This window comes from Onychomys torridus, chromosome 1 (assembly GCF_903995425.1).
Source record: "Onychomys torridus chromosome 1, mOncTor1.1, whole genome shotgun sequence".
NCBI lineage: Eukaryota > Metazoa > Chordata > Mammalia > Rodentia > Cricetidae > Onychomys > Onychomys torridus.
The window spans coordinates 2,769,757-2,791,612 of record NC_050443.1 but is presented as its reverse complement, the minus strand read 5'-3'; the positions used below and the strand labels follow the sequence as shown (position 1 = coordinate 2,791,612).

Here is a 21,856-nt window from a genome sequence, read left to right as displayed (position 1 = left end):
CCATATTTCCTCCTTTTCCCACAAGACGTTTGCAGAAAGTACTGTTGTTGAATATTATGTAGAGGAGGAGGCTCATGGTTCATTCTACCGGGGCTCGCTGTCTGGAAACAAAAGGTAATGGTTGGTTCCAATCCCCCCCCCCCCCCCCCCCCCCCCACAGTGTTTCTCTTGTGATCCTGGAATTCTTGTAGATCAGGCTGGCCTCGAACTCGGAGATGCACCTGCCTTTGTCTCTGGAGTGCTGGGAGTAGTTCCCAGTTGTTTAACAAATAGACAGACAGAAAAACAAAAACAAACACAAAACCCGACCTCAGGACGCCTTTGGATTGGTTGAGTGTGACGACATCTGCTGGCACGCCCGTCCACCTCGGCTCCGCCCCATCTCCTGAAACTACGATTCCCGGCATTAAGTGCGCCGTGGGCCTGCCTCCCCCAAGAAGCCCCGCCCCCGCACTTGGCCCCGCCCCGGACCGTGTTGTAGCGGCCGCGTCCTTCCACTTCCACGCACGTGGGTTGCTGAGCCCCCGCGTTGGAGCGGCCTGGAGTGCAGATCCTCCCACACGTTGCTCCCCAGCCTGGAATGAACCGCTTTCTGCTGCCCGTGTCCGTAGTGGGCACGGTGATTGGCGGCACCGTGCTGCTCAAGTGAGTCTGTGCGCGTCTCTGTGCGCGCTTGGCGGTAGGCCTGCTGCAGGGGACTGCCGAACAAGGCCAGTGACCGGTCCTTTATCCTCAGTCCTCACTCCTGGGTTCTCCCAGTTTACCCACCAGCACCGCCTTTCCGGACCGAGCAGGAGGGTGCGTCACCTCCCCAAGGTCACCCAGGGAGAAGGGTGAGGCCCGGACCTTGTGCACTTTTTGGTCTGCACCACCGTTTACTTTAACTACTCCTTCCCTATCCACTCAGTCTGCCTTCTCTTTCCTCTTTTGCTCCCTTCCCCTCCCCTCCCTTCTTTCCTTCCGTGTGTTTTTGAGACAGGGTGGCCTAGAACTCGTTATGTAGACCAGGCTGACTGAACTCACAGACATCCACCGGCCTCTGCCTTCCGGAGTGCTGGGATCAAAGGTGTGTGTCACCACGCAAAGCCTACATTTATTTATTTTTCTTGCGTGTATGGTTATGTCACGATTTCTGAGATTAGGAGAGGGTGTCAGATACCCCGGAACTGGAGTTATGGATGGTTGTGAGCCGCCATGTGGGTGCTGGGAACTGAACCCAGAGCTCTTACCGCTGAGACATCTCTCCAGCCCCTTGCTGTATATAATTTGATCGAATCTACTGCCCACTCATGTTCTTCAACTCCCTGGACCCCTTCTGACACATCCCCCTTCTGACTTCATCCCCTTTATTTTATTTATTTATTTAGAGACAGGGTGTCATGTAGCCTAGGTTGGCCTTGAACTTGCTGTGTAGTTGAGGATGACCTTGAACTCCTGATTCTCCTGCCTCTGCCTCTCAAGTGCTGGGTTTGCAGGTGTGCACCACCACATCTGGCTATAGTCTTTTTGTTTTCTTGTGTTTTTTCAAGACAGGATTTCTCTGTGTAGTCCTGGCTGTCCTGGAACTCACTCTGTAGACTAGGCTGGCCTTGAACTCACAGAGATTCACCTGCCTCTGCCTCCCAAGTGCTGGGATTGAAGGGGTGTGCCACAACCACTGGCCCCAGTCTTTTTTTTTTTTTTTTTTAATAAAAAATAGAAATAAATGATGGCCACCTCACGGAGACTTCCCAAGTGTAGTCCTTTGCTGAGACCAGACAAGGACACCATGTGTTTTGGTGCTTTTGTGCACCCAGAAGGGTGGTTGACCCCAGATTATAAATCCAGGCATGAGGCAGACAGAGTACACTCAGCTGTTTCTCACCCTCAGGGACTATGTTGCTGGTGGGGCTTGTCCCAGCAAGGCCACCATACCTGGGAAGACTGTCATCGTGACAGGAGCCAACACGGGTATCGGCAAACAAACTGCTTTGGAACTGGCTAAAAGAGGTAAGAACACCACCTTCTTTGGGGTTTTGAAGAGGTTTGTGCACACCGGTGTGTATGGCAGCCTTGTTTAAAATAGCTCAAGGGTGGAAGCATTCCAGGTGTCCATTTGCAGACAGACAGAATGTGATCCATCCGTACACTGGAATACTCCCAAGCTTGCAAAAGGAAAGGAATTTGGACATACTCCTGTGCTGTCATATTCTAGAGGCTGTTGTGCTAAGTGAAAAAAGCCAGGCACACAAAAAAGACTACTGTAGAATTTTGCTTGTTAGAGTGGTTAAAAAAAAAAAAAATCTGTTTTTATTATGTAATGTGTGTAGGTTGGGGTTTGAGCTTTGCCACTGTGTGTGTGTGTTTCAGAGAACAACTATGGATTGTAACCTGGTCCTCAGACTTAGCTGCCTTTATCTGCTGGGCCAATCTCCAGCCCCCATATTTGTATATCTTAATAAGTTTGCTTAATTGTGTGTGTGTGTGTGTGTGTGTGTGTGTGTGTGTGTGTGTGTGTGTGTGTTGGGGATTGTGGGCCTCTTTTTTGCTAGTCAGCTGCTCTACTACTGAGCCACGCCCCCAGCCCCTCACTGAGGATTCTAGGCAGGGGCTCTACCACTGAGCCACATCCCCAGCCCCTCACTGGGGGATTCTAGGCAGGGGCTCTACCACTGAGTCACACTCCAGCCCCTCACTGGGGGACTCTAGACAGGGGCTCCACCACTGAGCCACACCCCAGCCCCTCACTGGGGGATTCTAGGCAGCTCTACCACTGTGCTACGTACTGGTAGATTTTAGGCAAGTACTCTACTGCTGAATTACATCCTTAGCCCTGTTTTTTACTTTTTGAGACAGGTTCTTACTAAATTGCCCGAGTGGGTCTTGAACTCACTATAGCCTAGGCAGACCTTGAACTTGCAATGCTCCTGCCTCAGCCTCCAGAGTCACTGCTGTTTCAGGCCTACACCACCAAGCCTGGTGACATTTGGGTTTCCATCTCTTGGTTATTTATTACTAAGACCTCTTGTATACAGATTTCATGTGGGTACATGCCTTTGTGCCTGTTGGGTAGATATGTAGGGGTAGGTTTGTTTCCTTTTCCTTTTGCTTTTCATGTTTTCTTCTGGGCTTCCAGGAGGCAACATCATTCTGGCCTGTCGTGACATGGAGAAGTGTGAGGCGGCTGCCAAGGACATTCGTGGAGAGACCTTGAATCCCCGTGTACGTGCCCAGCACCTGGACTTGGCTTCCCTCAAGTCCATCCGAGAGTTTGCTAAGAGGATCATCAAAGGTAGGCAGGAGGACACTGACTTTTCCAGCCCAGGTTTGGAGCTTCCAGTCAGTTTTCTGAGGAACCTGAAGCCAGTGAGTTCTGGAGAAGAGGCTGGCCAATGTGGTCTGCTGGCTGAACTCAGCTACCACCTGTTTTTCTATCATTTCCGTAAGATCAGCTGTGCCTAATCATGAGCATCCAGCATGCCCTGGTTTTGTGGACTGTTAGCATTCCCTCAGAGTAGGAGGGGGCAGTAGTAGGAGGGGAGAATGGTCTCCATAGGCTCTTACGCTTGAATGCTTGGTGTCCAGGTAGTGGAACTGTTTGGGAAGGATTAGGAGGCGTGGCCTTGTTGAAGGAGGTGTGTCACTAAGGGTGGGCTTTGAGATCTCAAAAGCCCACATGGTTCCCAGTTAGTTCTCGCTGCCTTGTGGTTATGGGCCAGATGTGAGCTCTCAGCTGCTACCCCAGCACCATGGCTGTCTGTCTGCTACCTTGCTCCCCACCATGAATGTCATGGACTCTAACCCTTTGAAACTGTAAGCCTCAGATAAGCTCTTTCCTCTATAGTTGCCTTGCTCATGGTGTCTTATCACAGCAACAGAAAAGTAACTGAGACAGAGGGGTTAGAGAAGGTCACTGGGCCCTCATCTGAGCGTTTAGACACTCCTCCCAGCCATTTGTATATAGTTTTTCTCTAAATTGCACGTGGTCTCTGGGATCTGGGGAAGGGACTAAAATATGTAGGCTGGGGATGGTTAACTGAGAGGAGCTCCATCTGTGTGGCCAGGGACACAGACCTGCCATGCAGCTTTGGGGTCACCTGGGCTCTTGCCTACATCCCCTTACCTATGGTCTATAAGTAACCCCCGTAAACTAACGGGTTTCCCAGGTGAGCTTAGTGGAATGGAATTTTGGTTTGCCATTGGAACCTTAATAATAATCTTATTATTTTATCCTAAAGATATTTTATTTTTCTTTATGTGTGTGTGTGAGTGCCCTCAGACACCAGAAGAGGGTGTTGGATCCTTTCCAGCTGGAATTACGGATGGTGCCGAGTCTCTCTTTGTGGGTGCTGGGAACTAAACTTGGGTCCTCTGGAAGAGTATCAAGTACATGCAACCACTGCGCCGTCTCTCCAGCCCCTCTGTGGGACCTTGCAAGGAGGGAAGGGAAGTAGACAAGGTTTGCAGGGTTTGGGCAGCTCAGGGCTGCAAGTTCACCCTTTCGTCGTGGAGGCGCCCACTCTTTCCGGGGCTGGTAAGAAGGACTCGCCGGCCTAAACTGGTTGTTTATGCTGAAGACTCACCCGTTTTCCTGCTGGAGTCTGGAATCTGGGCAGTCAGTCTGTTTGGGGGGTTGGAGTAAAGAGCCGTCTGTACTCTGGGCGATGAGTAACAGCAGACATTTACTCCTTACTGTTCTGGAGGCTGGAAGTGCAAGACACTGGCAGATTCTGCTTCTGGTGAGGCCTCACTTCCGGCTTCATAAGTGGCACCATGGCCATGTCGGTGGTGGAAGGGGAAGGGGAGAGTGTTGTGTGATGTTTTGTTTGTGTTCTGACAAATAGAGCTTGCTTGGAGTCAGAGGGCGGAGCTAGCCACTAGTTGCTTCCTACCTCTCTTGTTCCTCCATTCAAAAGGGCCTAGATCCTCTTTCTGCCTTATCACTTCCTGTCTCCTCTCTGTACAGACCTCCAGACCTCTGTGGTTAACTAGTGGCTAGCTTTGTCCTCTCTCTGACTCCAAGCAAGCTTTGTCAGAACACAAACAAAATATCACATAATAGGAGGGAGCCTCTTGTGTGAGTGTAAATATAATCCTGAGGTTCTGTCCTTATGACCCAACACCTGCAGAGAACCAGAACCAATAGGATCCAGCTCACTCTCTCATATATATATATATATATACACACACACACACACACACATATATACACACACACACATATACACACACATATATACATACATACACACACATTCATACATACATACACATATATACATTCATATATATGCACATGTATTTGTATATATGTATGTAAGAACACATGTAAGTATAAACAACACACACACACACACACACACACACACATACACACACACACACTCTACAAGGAATTGGCTCACACAGGTGTAGAGCTGACAAGACCCAGATCTGCAGCTTGCTAGCCGGGAGACCCAGGAGATTGGGTAGATGCCTTTCCTGCCCAGAGGTTGCAGGCTCCAGACTGGGTTGGGTATGAAGGCAGGGGAGAGTCGCTGTTCCCACTGGAAGGCCTTGGGTGGAAGAATTCTCTCTGAGCTGCAGAGGGTCAACCTCTGTTGTTTGTCGGGCTTCTGAAGATTGGGTGAGGCCCACCCACATCAGGGAGGGCTGTCCACTGGCCTCACAGTTTGTTGATGTAATATTAATCACATTCAAAACATAATTAGGTCATCTGGACATCCTGTGGCCCAGCTATGTGGACATACAAAGTGTACCATCCCACCCAGTCTCATCACATTTATTATATATATGTGTGTGTAATTTACATGTATAGAAATTTATGTTTATTAATTGCTGTGCACCTATGCATACATTTATGCATATTTATGAATTTATTGTGTGTGTGTTTGTGGGCTCCCATGTGGGAACCAGAGGAGAACCTGCAGAAGTCAGTTCTAGTGTACTTTTACATGGACCCCAGGGATTGAACTCACGTCGTCAGACGGGAGCATGAACCTTTACTTACTGAGCCCCCACCCAGTCTTCCCACCTTGTTTTAAAATAGTTTTTGAGATAAAAATCTCACTATGTAACCCTCACATAGATCTGCCTACCTCTGCCTCCTGAGCTGAGCTGAGATTAAAGGCATATACCAATTGCACCTCCCTTACAACTTAAAAAAATTACTTTAAAAATGTAAAAGTTTTAATTTATTTACCTTTTGAGACAAGGTCTCACTATGTAGCCCTGGCTGGCCTAGAACTCACTGTGTAGACCTGGCTGGCCTTGCACTCAGAGATCCACCGGCCTCTGCAGTCTTGAGTGCTGGGATTAATGGCGTGTACCAGCACACCTGGCCCGTACCCCATCTTAACTCACTACATTGCACATAGCAGCTCCCTGGGTCAGGAGTTTAACATGCTCTTTAAATTTTTTTTTTTTTTTTTTTTTTTTTTTTTAATTTTTGAGACAGGGTCTTATTATATCATCTAAGCTGGCCTCAAACTCAAAATCCTCCTGCCATAGACTCCTGAGAGCTGAGGTTACAGTGTGCATTACCATGTCAACTAACATGCGTTTTTGTTACATTTGTCCCCCATGGTAGGAATAGAACTTAGGATATTGTGAATGCTTAGTCACACCCTCAGCCCTTTACTGGTTGATTCTAGGCAGGTGCTCTACCACTAAACCACACCCCAGCTCCTCACTGGGGGATTCTAGGCAGGGGCTCTACCACTAAGCCACACTACAGCCCCTCACCGGGGGATTCTAAGCAGAGGCTCTACCATTGAGCCATACTCCCAGCCCCTCACTGGGGGATTCTAGGCAGGGGCTCTACCACTGAGCCACACCCCCAGCCCCTCACTGGGGGATTCTAGGCAGGGGCTCTACCACTGAGCCACACCCCAGCCCCTCACTGGGTTTCTTGGCAGGTACTTTACTCCTGAGCTCCATTCTCACCCAGTCCCACCATATCTATTTAGGGTTCAACTCAGAGCAGATCCTGACTGCAGGATGATGGATGGACCAAGTGGTGGGGATATGGTACAGTGATTAGAAACACAGCATCCGTGATGTTGGAAGACAGGAGTCCAATGGAGGACCAAGAGTCAGATCCGGGGAGGCGGCACAGTGCTGCAGCGTAGCACTTTGCAAGACCAGCAGCTGAGTGCGGTAGTGCTTACTTCAGAATCCCGTCTGAGGTTGGAGTGCAGAAGGGCAGGGCGCTGACTCATCATTGCGCCCGGTGTTCTGGTGATGCTCAGGGCACGGATGAGTCAGAAGGGCCGTAGGTGTCAGTCAGGTCATGGGTGATCCGTGTGCTGCCGGAGGGCAGAGCCCGGAGCTCTTCTTTCGTTGAGTGCCCTTTGATAATCCCAGGGCTCAGTTGGCAAATTCTGTATTTCTGTCACACTGAGGGCTGACTCACCCCTGGTTTCCTTCCAGGTGACGTGAAAAGTGTCACATGTCAGTGTTTTGACTAGAAGTGTAGCTGTTAGCAACTGTCAGGGAGTGCAAAACGTGTTCATGCTAGATTCCTTCATTTATTTGTCCGTCTGTCTGTCCGTCTGTCAGTCTGCCTGCCTGCCTACCTACCTACCTACCTATCTATTTTGGTTTTTCGAGACAGGGTTTCTCTGTGTAGTTTTGGTGCCTTTCCTGGATCTCACTCTGTAGACCAGGCTGACCTTGAACTCACAGAGATCCCCCTGGCTCTGCCAACCGAATGCTGGGATTAAAGGTGTACACCACTGCCACCCGGCCTCCTTCATTTATTTTCTTTTAAAATTATTTATGTCTATGAGTATTTTTCTTACTTGCAGGCATGTGCATCACATGTGTACAGTGCTTACAGAGGCCAGAATTGGGCATGGGCTCCTCTGGAACTAGAGTTACAGATGGTTGTGAGCCACCATGTAGGTGCTGAGAATCAAACCCAGGTCCTTTGGAAGAGCAGCCAGTGCTCTTAACTTCTGAGCCATCTCCCCAACCTCTTCTTAACTTTTTTTTTTTTTTTTTTTCTGGTTAGTTTGTTTTTGTTTTGGAGACAGGGTCTCTCTGTGTAACAGCCCTGGCTGTCCTGGAACTCGCTCTGTAGACCAGGCTGGCCTCGAACTCACAGAGATCCGCCTGCTTCTGCCTCCTGAGTGCTGGGGTTAAAGGCCTGTGCCACCACTGCCTGGCCCTTGTTAACTTTTAAATTACATTTAATCTATCTGTTGTTAATCTGTCATCTGTCTGTCTGTCTGTCATCTGTATCAGTCTGTCTAGCATGTGTGGGTGCAGGTGTACCATAACACACACGTGGAGGTCAGAGTACAACTTACAGTAACAGTCAGTTCTCATGTGGGTCCTGGGTGTCAAACTCAGGCTGCCCGGCTTGGCAGCAGGCTCCTTAAGCCATGGTAGTGGCCCTAGCTTCTTGTGGCAGGAACCAGAAGCGAGTATTACCTTCAAGTGACCCACTTCAGCTAGCTGGGCCACGTACCAAAGATTATAAGCTCCTGAAACAGGAATACCAGCTGGAGATAAGTGTTCAGACATATGGACTTCTAGTGTGTGTGTGTGTGTGTGTGTGTGTGTGTGTGTGTGTGTGTGTGTGTGTGTGTGTGGAGGCCAGGGGAGTCTGTTCTCTGCTTCCATCATGTGGGGTTTGGGGCTTGACCTCAGGGTATCAGGCTTGGCAGCAAGTGCCTTTACCTACTCAGCCATCTCCCTTGCCCCTTTTTGAAATTTTGAGACCAGCTCTCTGAACTGTCCTGCCCTTGAACGCTGCCTCAGTGTCCTGAGTAGCTGGGACTTCTACTTTCTACAAACACTTCTGGCTTTTTTCTTCAGATAGGTGTTTTACGTTATTTATTGTATTTGTGTGTGCCTGGACATCAGCAAGTGCTTTTGCCCATTTGTTCCCTGTACAGCTACCTTTGTTGAGTTCCTTTCTTTTTAATTATTTCTAACTATGTGTATGTCTGTGGTATGTGAACATGAGTGAACTGGCCCCCCTGTAGCTGGGGTTTCAGGAGATTGTGAGCTACCTGATGTGGGTGTTGGGGATCAAGTCAACATGTGTCTTCTGCAAGAGCAGAATGTGCTCTCAGCCACCAAGCCATCTCCAGCCCAAGAGAGTTCCTTTTTGTTTTTCTTTCTTTTAATAAAACCACTTGTTAGCCCAAGAAACCTCCTGTGGTTAGAAGTTACTGCTGAAGTAGGAGAGGCCTCTTTTGAGTGTACTTGGTTTTCAGCCTTGCTGGAATGTCTGCTTCAGGAAGGCAGTGACCTCGACTTTCCCCTCCACCCGGTATTTCCAGTGCTCAATCATAGGTGCTTAGAAAATACTTGTTGATTGAATAGTAATTACATGTTTCTACCAGGCAGGTACTATTATCTTTTTTAATGAAGGAAGAAACTGAGTCACAGGGAAGCTATGTGAACTGGCCAGTGTCAAAAATCTGGTCAGGTTTTTATTTTTTGAGACAGAGTCTCAGTCTGTAGCCCAGGCTAGCCAGGACTATAGGCAGGAGCCACCATGTCAGGCTTTAAGTCTAAGATTTGAACTCCTGTCTGCTTGGTTCCAGATCTGATCTGTCCCCGCCCCCTCTCCCACCCCAACCCTGGGAATCAAACCTGGGACTTTGTAGATGTGTGTTAGTTGCTTCTCTACGTGTCAGGTTTTAGAATTATCCAGGAGATAAACTTCTGGGCATGTCTGTGAGGGAGTTTCTAGATTAGATTACTTGGTGTAGACCCACCCTACCTGTGGGCAGCATTTATTTCTGGTTACATATATTAGTGTGTGTCTGCACATGTGGGTGCAGGTGCCTGCGGAGACCAAGAGAGGGCGATGAATGTCCTGGGGCTGGAGCTACAGGTGGTTGTGACTCCTGATGTAGGTGCTGGGAACTGAAGCCAACTCCTCTGCAAGAGCAATGTATGCTCTTAACCTCTGAGCCATCTCTCCAGCCCTGGGTCAAGGTTTTGCTTTATTACCCTTGCTGGCCTTGAACTTGTCATCCTCCTGCCTCAGCCTTCCCAGTAGTTTGCTCTACTGATCCAGCCATGGCTTGGAGCTTGTGTTCTTCATTGGTGTCCTACATCCCAATCCCCCACGAAGTGGAGAGCGAGAGCCTAGTCCACTGGATACCCAGTTCCTTATCTCCACTGAAAATATCTTGGAAGTGTTATGGATTCAGTTTCGTCTCTGTGTGGGAGACTACTGGGGTCTCTCAGCAGGTGATCTTGTTTGGAGGTAGGCTCTTTGTAGAAATTATCAAGTTGAAGTGAGGTCATCAGGATAGGTCCTACCTAGGTCAGTGTCCCTGGTGTGGCATCATGGGAAACTGGGACACAGGGCTGTGCACAGAGGGAAGATGATGTGAAGAAATAGAGGAGTGGGCCATCTATTAGCCGAGGTTTGGGGCAGATTCTCTTCCTTAGCTCCAGCGGGACCAGCTCTTGCTTAGGTCCTCATCCTGTGTCTTGGCCATCCATTTCTCATTTTTTAAAGATTTATTATTTTTATTTTATGCATATGAGTATTTTGTCTGCATGTATGTAGTACCATGTTCAGGTCTGGTGCCCAAGGATGCTGGAAGAAGGCCATGGATCCCTTAGAACTGGAGATGTGGACAGTTGTGAGCCACTGTCTTAGTTAGGGTTTTTCTTCTGTGACGAAGCACCATGATCAAAAGCAAGTGGGGAGGAAAGGGTTTATTTGGCTTATACTTCCATAGCATAGTCCATCACTGAAGGAAGTCAGGACAGGAACTCAAGCAGGGCGGGAACCTGGAGGCAGGAGCTGATGCAGAGGCCATGGAGAAGTGCTGCTCCCTGGCTTACTCAGCCTGCTTTCTCACAGAACCCAGGACTACCAGCCCAGGGGCGGCACCACCCACAGTGGGCTGGGCCCTCCCCCATCAATCACCAATTAAGAAAATGCCCTACGAATTAGCCTGCAGCTCGAGCCTCTGGAGGCATTTCCTCAACTGACGTTTCCTGCTCTCAGATGACTCTCGCTTGAGTCAAGTTGGCATAAAACTACCCAGGGTAGCCGCCATATGGGTTCTGGGAACTGAACCCAGGTCCTTTTCAAAATCAGCAGGTGGTTTCAACTGCCGAGCAGCTTCTCCAGCCCCAGCTTCTGTTTAAGTTGCTTGGCCTGTAGCATTTTGTGATGTCAGCCAGAACGAAAGTCTGGAGTCCTCTTTAAGAACAATATGTACTGCTGGGCGGTGGTGGCACGCGCCTTTAACCCCAGCACTCGGGAGGCAGAGCCAGGCGGATCTCTGTGAGTTCGAGGCCAGCCTGGGCTACAGAGTGAGATCCAGGACAGGCTCCAAAGCTACAGAGAAACCCTGTCTCGAAAAACCAAGGGGGGAAAAAGAGAACAATATGTACTCCTTCTTAACTGCAGAGCCATCTCCCCAGTTCCTATTTGTTAATTATTTATGTTTTTTTTGAGACAAGGTGTCTAGCCCAGGTTGTCTTTAACTCCCTTGTAGCCTGAGGATGGCTTCAGCCTTCTGAACCTCTTCCCTCTTCCTGAGTGCTTGGAGTACAGGTGTTGCCCCAACACCTGCTTTATGTGGTACTGGGGATGGAAGCCAGGGTCTGGTGCATGCTGCACAAACACTGCCAACTGAGCTATCCACGGCCCCGGGGACCTCGCTTTAACCAGATCACCTCTGGGACAATCTCACCGCCAGTCAAGGTTGTGTGTTGAGCTACTTGGGACCAGGCTCAGTAGTGGCTGTGGAACTGTGGCTCACGTCATGGCTGACCAGTAAGCAAGTGGGGCTAGAACCCAGGAGACCTTGGCGACTTCCAAGACCTGTCCCCAGCAGCCAGCTTCTGCCAGTTGGCGCCCATCACTCTAGTCTTTGTGTCTGTTGTCCCAGGACTTCCTCTCTGCTTCCGCCTGGTCTCCCTTAGGAGGACATGAGCCCTGTTGCATCAAGGCATCCGTGATCTTATGTGAGTGACATTCAGTCATCTCTACAAAGATCCTGTTTCCCCAAGTATCCACCGTCACCGGGGCCAGGGAGACAGGAATGTGTATGGGGCACTGCCCTTCCCTCAGGCCGGGGTGGAGTCCATCCTCAGCTCTGATGTGCCTGTCCTCACCCATGTCTTCTAGAGGAGGAGCGAGTGGACATTCTGGTCAACAACGCAGCTGTGATGCGGTGCCCGCACTGGACCACGGAGGACGGTTTTGAGATGCAGTTTGGTGTCAACCACCTGGGTGAGGTCTGGGCTGAGAGCTTGATGGTTTACATGGGATGAGAGTGGGTTCTTGATGGTGAATCACCCACCCTGGGGGGCGGAGTCATGCTCCATTCCTTTAAAACTTATTAATGTATGTGTCTGTCCCATGGACTGGGTAAGTCTTCATTTTTTTCCCCTTCTATTACTTTTAAAAATGAGCTTTTAGGCCATCATATAAGTGGTGGTGTTTTCATCCTATGCATCTTTACACCTTGGTCCCACTTGTTACTCTCACCCACTGCTCGTCCCTCCACCCTTCTCTTTCTTCCTTCAGTTTTCAGAGTTTCATTTTTGTGGCTGTGATAAAACACCCTGGCAGAAAAGCAGCTAAGGGAGATAGGGCTTACCTGGCTCACGGTTCTGGTCCCATCACTTCGGGGAAGTCAAGGCAACCGGGACTTGATGCTCACATCACATCCGCGGTCAAGAGCGGAGCGATGCATGTGCACTGACCACTCTCTGGCTAGATCTTCCCACATCAGTGATCCTAATCGAGATACCCGCCTACAGACCTGGCCACAGCCAGCATGACCTAGGCAGCTCCTCTCTGAGGCCGTTTTCAGGCTGGGTTGTGCCAGGTTGACAGTGAAGATGACTGTATCTTCCCTTTTGCTTTTCTCTCTCTCTTTAAAAAAAAAAAAAAAGATTTATTTTTATTGTGTGTGTATGCATGTTGCCTGCATGTGTGTCTGTGCAGCATATGCATGCCAGTGTCCTCTGAGGCCAGAGGAGGGTATCAGATACCCCAGGATAGGAGTTATGAGCAGCCATATAGGTACTAGGACTTGAACTCAGGACCTCTGGAAGAGCAGCCAAGGCTCTTAACTGCTGAGCCATCTCTCCAGCTCTGATTTCAGTATGCTTTATGGCCTCTTATTTCTCCATTGCATGTATCTCTCACATTTTCTTTAAATGTTTTTTCTAAAACCAGGGGTGGTTGAACCAGGTGCACACCTTTAATCCTCGCACTGGGGAGACAGAGGCAGGCATGTGGAATCTCTATGAGTGCTTAGGTCAGCCTGGTTTACCTAGCAAGTTCCAGACCAGCTAAGGTCACCTATAGTGAGTCCCAGTCTCAAAAAAATTTTTTTTTAACTTTGAGAATTTCACATATGCATATATGAATATGATCATATCTACCCAACATTTCTTTTTTCCAACTCAACCCCTATCCCCTGCAACATGCTCCCATCCCAACTTCATGTTTTTTGAAGCCCAGGCTGGCCTTGAACTTGCATCCAGAGATGACTGTGAACATCTATCTGATCCTTCTTCCTCCACTTCCCAGGTGCTGGGATTATAGGCATATGCCACACTGTGCTTGGCCTTTTTTATTTTTCTTTTTGGGATACAGGGTCTTGGTATCACATTTTCTTTCTCTCTTCACCTGTGATGGTCATCTAGGCAGGTTCCACTCTCTGGCCATTGGAATCAGTGCAGTGCAGATAAACATGGATGAGCAGGTGTCTGTGGTGTGCTGACTTAGAGTCCCTTGGGTTTCTGTTCAGGAGAGGTGGAGCCGGGCCGTACAGTAGTGCAGCGTAGAGAAGTCCACACTGATTTCCGTAGTGGCTACGCCAGTTGACGCTCCACCAGTGGTCAGCAAGGGTTCGTTCCTTCCACATGTCCTCGCCAGCATTTGCTGTCATCTGTTTCCTTGGTGATGGACGCTGTGACCAGGCTGAGATGGAATCTCAGAGCAGTTCCCCTGATGGCTGAAGATACAGAATACCTTCTCAGATATTTGCTGGCTGTTTGCATTTCTTCAGTTGAGGACTGTCTGTTCGGTTCGTTAGCCTGTTTATTGGTTGCATGATGTTTTTGTTCTTTAACTTTTGCGTTCTTCCCAAGTCCTTCTTTCTGTTGATGGAGGGAGGAAATAAGGAAGAAAGGCTGCAAAAGTCAGGCTGCCATTTCACCATCAGAATAGATATGATTAAAAAAACAACAAACTGGGTATGGTGGTGCCTCTTTCATCCTCTGCCTGTGCATCAGGATATAATGCTTTCAGCTGCTTCTCTGGCACCATGCCTGCCTGCCACCATGATTTCCCTGGACTACTCTAAAGCTAGGCAAGCCCCCAGTTAGATGCTGTCTTTTATAAGGGTTGACTCGGCCATGGTGTCTCTTCACAGTAATAGAACAGTAACTGAGACACGGCTTGGTGTCGTACACCTTTGACAGCTTGCTTGGCGGCTCTAGTGGGGGGACAGCTACTGACACAGCCCTGATGGAAGGGAGAAGGTCACCTTCAACCAATTGCCCAGCTTCTGGATGTGCATGGAGCAGCGAGGGAGGGTGGGGACATCTGCCTTGCCTGGTGGGTCAGCTGAGGGCAACCCTGGTGATTAATGGGATAACAGGTGTCACAGCCAGCTTGCCCTCATGTCCGAGAGGTGTATACCTTTAATCCCTGCAGAGGCAGGAGGATTGCCTGGAGTTCAAGGCTAATCAACTAACTGAGTGAGTTCCTAGGCCCATCAGGCAGAGCTACACAGTGAGACTTGTCTCCAGAACATAACACTTGCTGCTAAGCCTGATGTCCTGAGTTCGATCCCTGAGGCTTGGGTGATGGAAGGAGAAAACCAGCTCCCGAAGGATGTTCTTACCTCCACATGCATGCTGTGGTACATGTGCCCACTCCTTCCCAAATAAATGTAATTGGGAAAAAAAATCTGAGTTTAAGGCCAGCCTGTTCTACAGAGTGAGTTCCAGGACAGCCAGGGCTACACGGAGAAACCCTGTCTTGAAAAACAACAACAACAACAAAGAAATAGCCACTGAACATGAATCTTAAGTTTTTTTTTTTTCTTCTCCTCAGAAAAACAAAACAACTCCAAACAAAATAACAGAAGTGGGTGAGGATATAGAGGAAGAGGAGGATTATACCACTGCTGGGAATGGAAAACAAAAGTGTGGGGCTGGAGAGATGGCTCAGTGGTTAAGAGCACTGGCTGCTCTGCTGCAGGGCCCGGGTTTAATTCCCAATACTTCTATGGCCTCTCACCAACATGTGTAACTACAGTTCCAGGGGATCCACTGCCCTCTTGTGGCTTCCATGGGCACTGCATACATGTTTTGTACAGACACATGCAGACAAAACACTCATACTCATAAAAATATTAAAAAAATAGGGGTTGGGGATTTAGCTCAGTGGTAGAGCACTCGCCTAGCAAGCACAAGGCCCTGGGTTCGACCCTCAGCTCCAAAAAAAAAAATTAAAAAAATTAAAGTAAAATAGAATAGCCATTGGAGAAAAGTGTTTTCTTGTCATACTTTATCCAGGTCACTTTCTGTTGACAAGCTTGCTGTTGGAGAAGCTGAAGGCCTCAGCCCCTTCACGTATCATCAACCTCTCATCCCTGGCTCATGTTGCTGGGCACATAGACTTTGATGACTTAAACTGGAAGACGAAAAAGTATGACACCAAGGCAGCCTACTGCCAGAGCAAGTTGGCTGTTGTCCTCTTCACCAAGGAGCTGAGTCGCCGGCTACAAGGTGTGCACGCTGTGATCTTTTCTGTTCTCCTTCCTTCCTCTTGGTGTCTGGAATAGTTCTATAGCCCCGAGCTGGTGGCGAAGGGGCAAGAAGTAGCTTTAGATACTGTGGTCAAAAGGATGGCACCTGTACCACCATGCCCCTTTCCAGTGCTGGAGGTAGACATCACTAATCAATCATGGTTCTAATGATTGCTCTTTAGTCTCAATCAGCCTTCCTTCATCAGACATATTTATCTTGGATAGCTTTCTGAGCCTCCGGTGTTCTAAGCCAGTTGTTGTGAACTTGGAGTGTTTTTGGTCCCCAGGGGAGATGTGCCAATGTTGGCAGACATGCCTGTCACAACTGGGTTATTGAGAGGTTGTTCTTGCTTCTCAAAAGTTGTCTGTGGCCAACAGTTCCAGCCACCCTTGGGAGACAGCCATGATTATAACATCTTATATCCTACTCCAGTCCCCTGCTTCAGACTCTGGTGCGGGTGGTGGAGCTCAGAAATGTGGGTCTGTCGCGTCCTCAAGCCACATGACAGAGCCACCTTGTAGGAGGAAGCCACTTGAGAGGGAGGTTTCAGAGCATGGAGGGTAATGTGGGTTCAGGCGTGGGAAACAGCCTAGGACAGGGAAGACTTGGAGTATAGTGGTGGCTATGACAGCCTGCCAGGCAAGGGGCCAACCTGGTCCTTTTTCACTTGTCTTGTGTGTCTCTTTGTATGGGTGCACATGCATGCACGTGGTGTGTGTGTGTGTGTGTGTAAGTCAGTGGACAGTGTTGGGTGCCATCCACTTTGTTTTTTATTTGGGACAGCATCTCTGCTTGGCCTGGAGCGCACTCTAGGCTCGGCTGGCTTCAGTGAGCCCCCGGGATCTACCTGTCTCTGTCCTCAGCACTCACTAGGGCTTACAGGCCTGCACCACCACAGACATGCGTTTTGACCTGTGTCCTGGGCGTCAAACTCAGGACCTCCTGCTTGTGTGGCAAGCTTTTTAACAACTGAGCTATCTTCCCACCACTCACCAATCTCTACTTTTCCCAGGCACAGGTGTGACTGCCAATGCTCTGCACCCCGGTGTGGCCAGGACAGAGCTGGGAAGACATACAAACATACACAACTCTACCTTCTCCAGCTTCACACTTGGTGAGTGCCCTTCCAGCGTGGTGCCCCTCACAGAGCCCCGTCCCTGTGCCCTCTCCGCTGGGGATCCAGGACTGTCTCTCAGAGACTGTCACTCTGTTGATTCTACTGGGTCTCACTGTATATTTCTGACTGGCTTGGAACTTGTTATGTAGACCAGGCTGGCCTTGAACTCACAGAGATCTGCTGCTTCCACCTCTTGAGTGCTGGGATTAAATAACTGTGCTATCATGCCTGGCACTTTTGTTCCTCTCAACATGGATAGGCTTGTATAGATTAGGCTGGACTTGAACTCATTATGTAGCTAAGGCTAGTCTTTAGACTTCTGACCCTCCCACCTGCTACGTGCTGGGATTATAGTGTTTGTCACCATGCCTGCCTGCCGGCTTTACCTCTTTCTGCTCCCTCCCAGGTCTTCCTGGGGTAGAAGACTGGTCATTGTTCTCTGTGGTTCTGGTCCTGGATTGACAGAAAACAGGCCAGAGCCTCACTGATAAATAAGAAAACCATCTTGGCAGAGGAGGAGTGGATGGGGGTGGGTAGAAGGGAGGTGGGGGAAGGGGATGGGAGGAGAGGAGGAAGGGGAACTGTGGCTGGTATATAAAATAAATGAAAAAAAATTTAGGGCTGGAGAGATGGCTCAGAGGTTAAGAGCACCGACTGCTCTTCCATAGGTCCTGAGTTCAATTCCCAGCAGCCACATGGTGGCTCCCAACCACTTGTAATGAGATCTGGTGCCGTCATCTGGCCTGTGGGGACACATGCAGGCAGAACATTGTATATATAATAAATTAAAAAAAACTTAAAAAGTTAATAAAAAAGCAAAACAAACAAAGAAAGAACAAAGAAAGAAAGAATACTGTTCTAGAGGATAAGTCATTGGGAAGATGAAGGAGAGTGGGCTGCCCTCACAGTCACTGGGAAGATGAAGGAGAGTGGACGGCCCTCACAGTCACTGGGAAGATGAAGGAGAGTGGGCTGCCCTCATAGTCACTGGGAAGATGAAGGAGGGTGGACTGTCCTCACAGTCACTGGGAAGATGAAGGAGAGTGGACGGCCCTCACAGTCACTGGGAAGATGAAGGAGAGTGGGCTGCCCTCACAGTCACTGGGAAGATGAAGGAGGGTGGACTGTCCTCACAGTCACTGGGAAGATGAAGGAGGGTGGGCTGCCCTCACAGTCACTGGGAAGATGAAGGAGAGTGGGCTGCCCTCACAGTCACTGGGAAGATGAAGGAGGGTGGACTGTCCTCACAGTCACTGGGAAGATGAAGGAGGGTGGGCTGCCCTCACAGTCACTGGGAAGATGAAGGAGGGTGGACTGCCCTCACAGTCACTGGGAAGACAGGGGAGAGCGCCCATAAATTGGCCTGTGCAGTGCCAGCCAAGAATGTAGATTAACCCACAGCCAAACATTAAGAGGAGAGATCCAAAATTGGAGGTCTCCATTGGATCCCTCCCCTTGGAGCTCAGAGAACCCTGCAGAAAAGGAGGAGGAAGAATTGTAGGAGCCAGAGGGATTGAGGACACCATGAGAACATGGCCTACAGAATCAACTAAGCAGGGCTCATAGGGGCTCACAGAGACTAGACAGGCAATCACAGAGCCTTCATGGGTTTGTGCTAGATTCTCTCTCTGTATGTCATGGTTGTTAGCATTTTTTTTTTTTTTTTTTTAATGCAGTGGGAGTGGGAGGTGTCTCTGGCTCTTGCCTGCTCATGGGACCCTTTTCCTCCTACTAAATTGCCATGTCCAGCCTTGCTGTGAGGGTTTGTGCCTAGTCTTACTGTATCTTGTTATGTGGTGTCCAGTTGATATCCCTGGGGGGCCTGCTCTTTTCTGAAGGGAAAGGGAGGAGTGGATCTGGGGGAGGGGGGACTAGGAAGAGTGCAGGGAGGGAAAACTGTGGTCAGGATGTATTGTATGAGAGAAGAATTAAAAAAAAGAGAAGAATGTAATCTGAGTCAGTAGGTCATTATAACTGGTATTTATAACCCCTGGGAATCATGTAATGAGCAAGTATCAAGAATTTTAACATAAGAGTACCATGAGATACATTTGGTAAACTGAGGGCTGGAGATGTAGCTCAGTTGGCAGACGGCTTGGCTAGCATGCCACGAAGCTTTGGGTTTGATCCCCAGCATGACATAAAGTCAAACATGATGGTATATGCTATCCAGTACTCAGGAGGTGGAGGCAAGAGGATAAGACATTTAAGATCTTCTTTGGCTCTATAGTGAGTTCAGGGCCAACCTGGGCTAATGTGTTCCTGTCTGAGAAGATCATTTTCAGGAAGGATAGAATAGGGAAAAACGTACTTGGATTTTTCTGGGAACCTCCAGGGAGGCTTCCTGTAGGAGGTAGCTTTTGGATTCATCGCTGTGTTTGGAGGGGTTTGGAGGGATGTTGCCAGGGAAGGGAGCTCCATGGACAAAGGCAGCTGCATGGTGGGCTCTGTGGGACTTCAGGGCAGGTTCCAGCCTCAGGGGTTTGGGGTTTCTTGAGGATAGAACAGGGAGTTTTTTTTTTTTTTTTTTTCTTTTTCTTTTTTACTGAATGTTCTGTGGTTGATTGTAGGACCCTTCTTCTGGCTGCTGTTCAAGACTCCCCGGCTGGCGGCCCAGCCCAGCACGTACTTGGCCGTGGCAGAGGAGCTGGAGAGTGTTTCTGGGAAGTACTTTGATGGACTCAGAGAGAAGGCTCCATCTCCCGAGGCGGAAGATGAGGAAGTAGCCCGGAGGCTTTGGGCTGAAAGTGCCCACTTGGTGGGCTTGGACATGGCTCATGGGTCCCCTGGGAGGGGACATTCCCTCCCCAGATAGCCTTCAAATATCCAGATGGAGCTGCATTACCATGGCTGCTGGCCGCCATGCCCTCATCATCCTCTGGGGGCAGTGTTGGCACTGTTAGAGCCGCCATGCCCTCATCATCCTCTGGGGGCAGTGTTGGCACCGTTAGACTGTTAGACCATGGATGCTGGCTGCCATGCTCCCGTCTTCCTGTGGGTGGCAACGTTGGCCCTAGGTTTTATTGTTAGCCGGCCACATTCAGTTGGACCACAGCTGAGCATTGGGGAGGAGGACAGCTATAATGTACTCTGCTGGTTACTGGGGAGCTGGTCTGTCAGGTGTCTCCCTTGGGAATGGTTTTGGACAGCGTCCAAAGACGGTGGTAGCTGTGGCGGTGAACTGATTGGTCTGCTGTTAAGGAGCAGGCGATCAGACAGATACAGCCAGTCATAGTTCTTTGTGGGCCTCTGCAAACTTCTGATTCCTCTCTGAGACTTGGCTGTTGTTTCAAAAAAGCAACTTGGGGGAGGAAAGGGGCTTATTTTAGCTTGTAGGTTATTGTCCATCATGGAGGAGGGAAGCCGAGGCAGGAACTCAGGGCAGGAGCTTGAAGCCGGTACCAGTGGTGGTGTGCTCCCAGGCCTACGCTCAGATACCATTCTTTTATTTTTACTATTAATTTTTACAGAGAGGTTCTTACTCCGTAACTCGGGCTTTCCTGGAACTTGCTGTTTCAGTTCAAGACCAGGCTGGCCTTGAGTTCCCTGAGATCTGCCTGCTGGGATTAAAGACACGAGTCACCATCCCTGGGCCAGGTGCCAGCTCAGGACTACCTGCCCAGGGATGGCACCACCCGCAGTGGGCTTGTCCCTTCTACATCAGTTAGCAATCAAGACATTCCCCGGGGCAACCTGGTCCAGGCAGTTCTCCAGTCAGGATCCGACCTTCTTCCAGGTGTGTCAAGTTGGTAACCAAACAAACCAGGACAGTCTCGATTGCAGACTTCAAAGGATAACTGCTACCTCACGGGATGGTGAGGGCATTAAGCTCTTGCCTGGCTCAGTAAAGGGCTGCTGTGGCCCTCTTGTGTCCTGGGCCCTGCCTGAGGTGCTGGGGTTCGGTGGAGTCCCTGGCATGGGCGTTGCTTTTGTTAGCGCTGAGTTGCTCAGGATGGAATAGAGTGAAATGCTGCTGGTTGCTGCCGCTGAAGACCAGCATGATCTGGGATCGCCATCTCTCCAATACCTTAGACTCTCAAGCTTGTTTGATAATAATTGCTTGTTGGGTGTAGTGGCGCAGATCCGTAACACCAGCACAGGTGGAGGGTCATGAGTTCAAGGTCATTCTCCACCAGCCTGGGCTATACAAGGTCCTGTGAACACAAGTCAAAACAGTGACATCTCCAAATGTAGCTGAGCCATAGGTTTAAAATGAAAACAAACCTTTAGTGTGTGTGTGTGTGTGTGTGTGTGTGTGTGTGTGTGTGTGTGTGTCTGGGCGTGTGTGCGTGCGTGCACAGGTATACCTTTGTGTGTCTGCCTTCCATGATGGAGTTCAGAGGACAACTTGTGGGAATCCATTCGAGTCTTGTGAGTCCTGGGATCCAACTCAGTTTGCCAGGCTTGGTGACAAGGCTCTTTCCCTTCTGAACATATTGCCATATGACTCTGAACCTGAGCCATGGGTTTTATTTTATCTTTGTATTTATTCCTTTTGAGAATCTAAGATACTCAGTTGTCACCAATGAGGCAAGCAGCTTCAGACTTCGTAGGGATGGAGGCACAGCTCACCACATGGCAGCGATCACAGATGCCGGGGGTCCTAGGAAATGTCTGCTTCAGAAATGTGACACTCAGCTGGGACATAGGATCCATGGGGCCTCAGAAAGCTCAGTAGAGAGCCAGGGAGTGGTGGCTCACGCCTTTAGTCCCAGCACTTGGAGGCAGAGGCAGGCAGATCTCTGAGTTCAAGGCCAGCCTGGTCTGCAGAACTAGTTCAGGACAGCCAGGACTGCACAGAGAAGCCTGTCTCAGAACGCCCCCCTCTCCCCCCCAAAGCTCAGTAGACCCCTGGGTACTTACAGCAGGACTGGTCTAGAATTGTCAAAGCTCAGTAGACCCCTGGGTACTTACAGCAGGACTGGTCTAGAATTGTCACTACTGGCTGCAGAGCCCAGCCAGCCACCCTGCTCTGCCGGCACAGTGACACAAAGC

General features: G+C 49.5%; 1 protein-coding gene across 2 annotated transcripts; it reads left to right on the top strand.

The window, feature by feature from the left end:
• The first annotated feature begins 468 nt into the window (after nt 1-468).
• Rdh13 (retinol dehydrogenase 13) lies at nt 469-21,117 on the top strand. 2 transcript variants are annotated; one of them, XM_036190248.1, is made up of 7 exons: nt 469-645; nt 1,871-1,989; nt 3,116-3,271; nt 12,098-12,202; nt 15,511-15,723; nt 16,757-16,858; nt 19,432-21,117. In XM_036190248.1, exons 1-7 carry the CDS (start codon nt 581-583, stop codon nt 19,674-19,676), a joined length of 1,005 nt encoding a protein of 334 aa, XP_036046141.1. In that variant the 5' UTR covers nt 469-580; the 3' UTR covers nt 19,677-21,117. The 2 variants fall into 2 exon arrangements, with proteins under 2 accessions (XP_036046141.1, XP_036046144.1); XM_036190251.1 differs by lacking the exon at nt 469-645 and adding an exon at nt 700-833.
• The last annotated feature ends 739 nt before the right edge of the window (nt 21,118-21,856 follow it).

Excerpts from the sequence above, each read along its gene's own strand:
- Rdh13 (XM_036190248.1), top strand. The coding sequence starts at position 581 with ATGAACCGCTTTCTGCTGCCCGTGTCCGTAGTGGGCACGGTGATTGGC. Across the intron at positions 12,203-15,510 it reads GTTTGGTGTCAACCACCTGG|GTCACTTTCTGTTGACAAGC; the intron begins GTGAGGTCTGGG and ends TACTTTATCCAG. Across the intron at positions 16,859-19,431 it reads CTTCTCCAGCTTCACACTTG|GACCCTTCTTCTGGCTGCTG; the intron begins GTGAGTGCCCTT and ends GGTTGATTGTAG.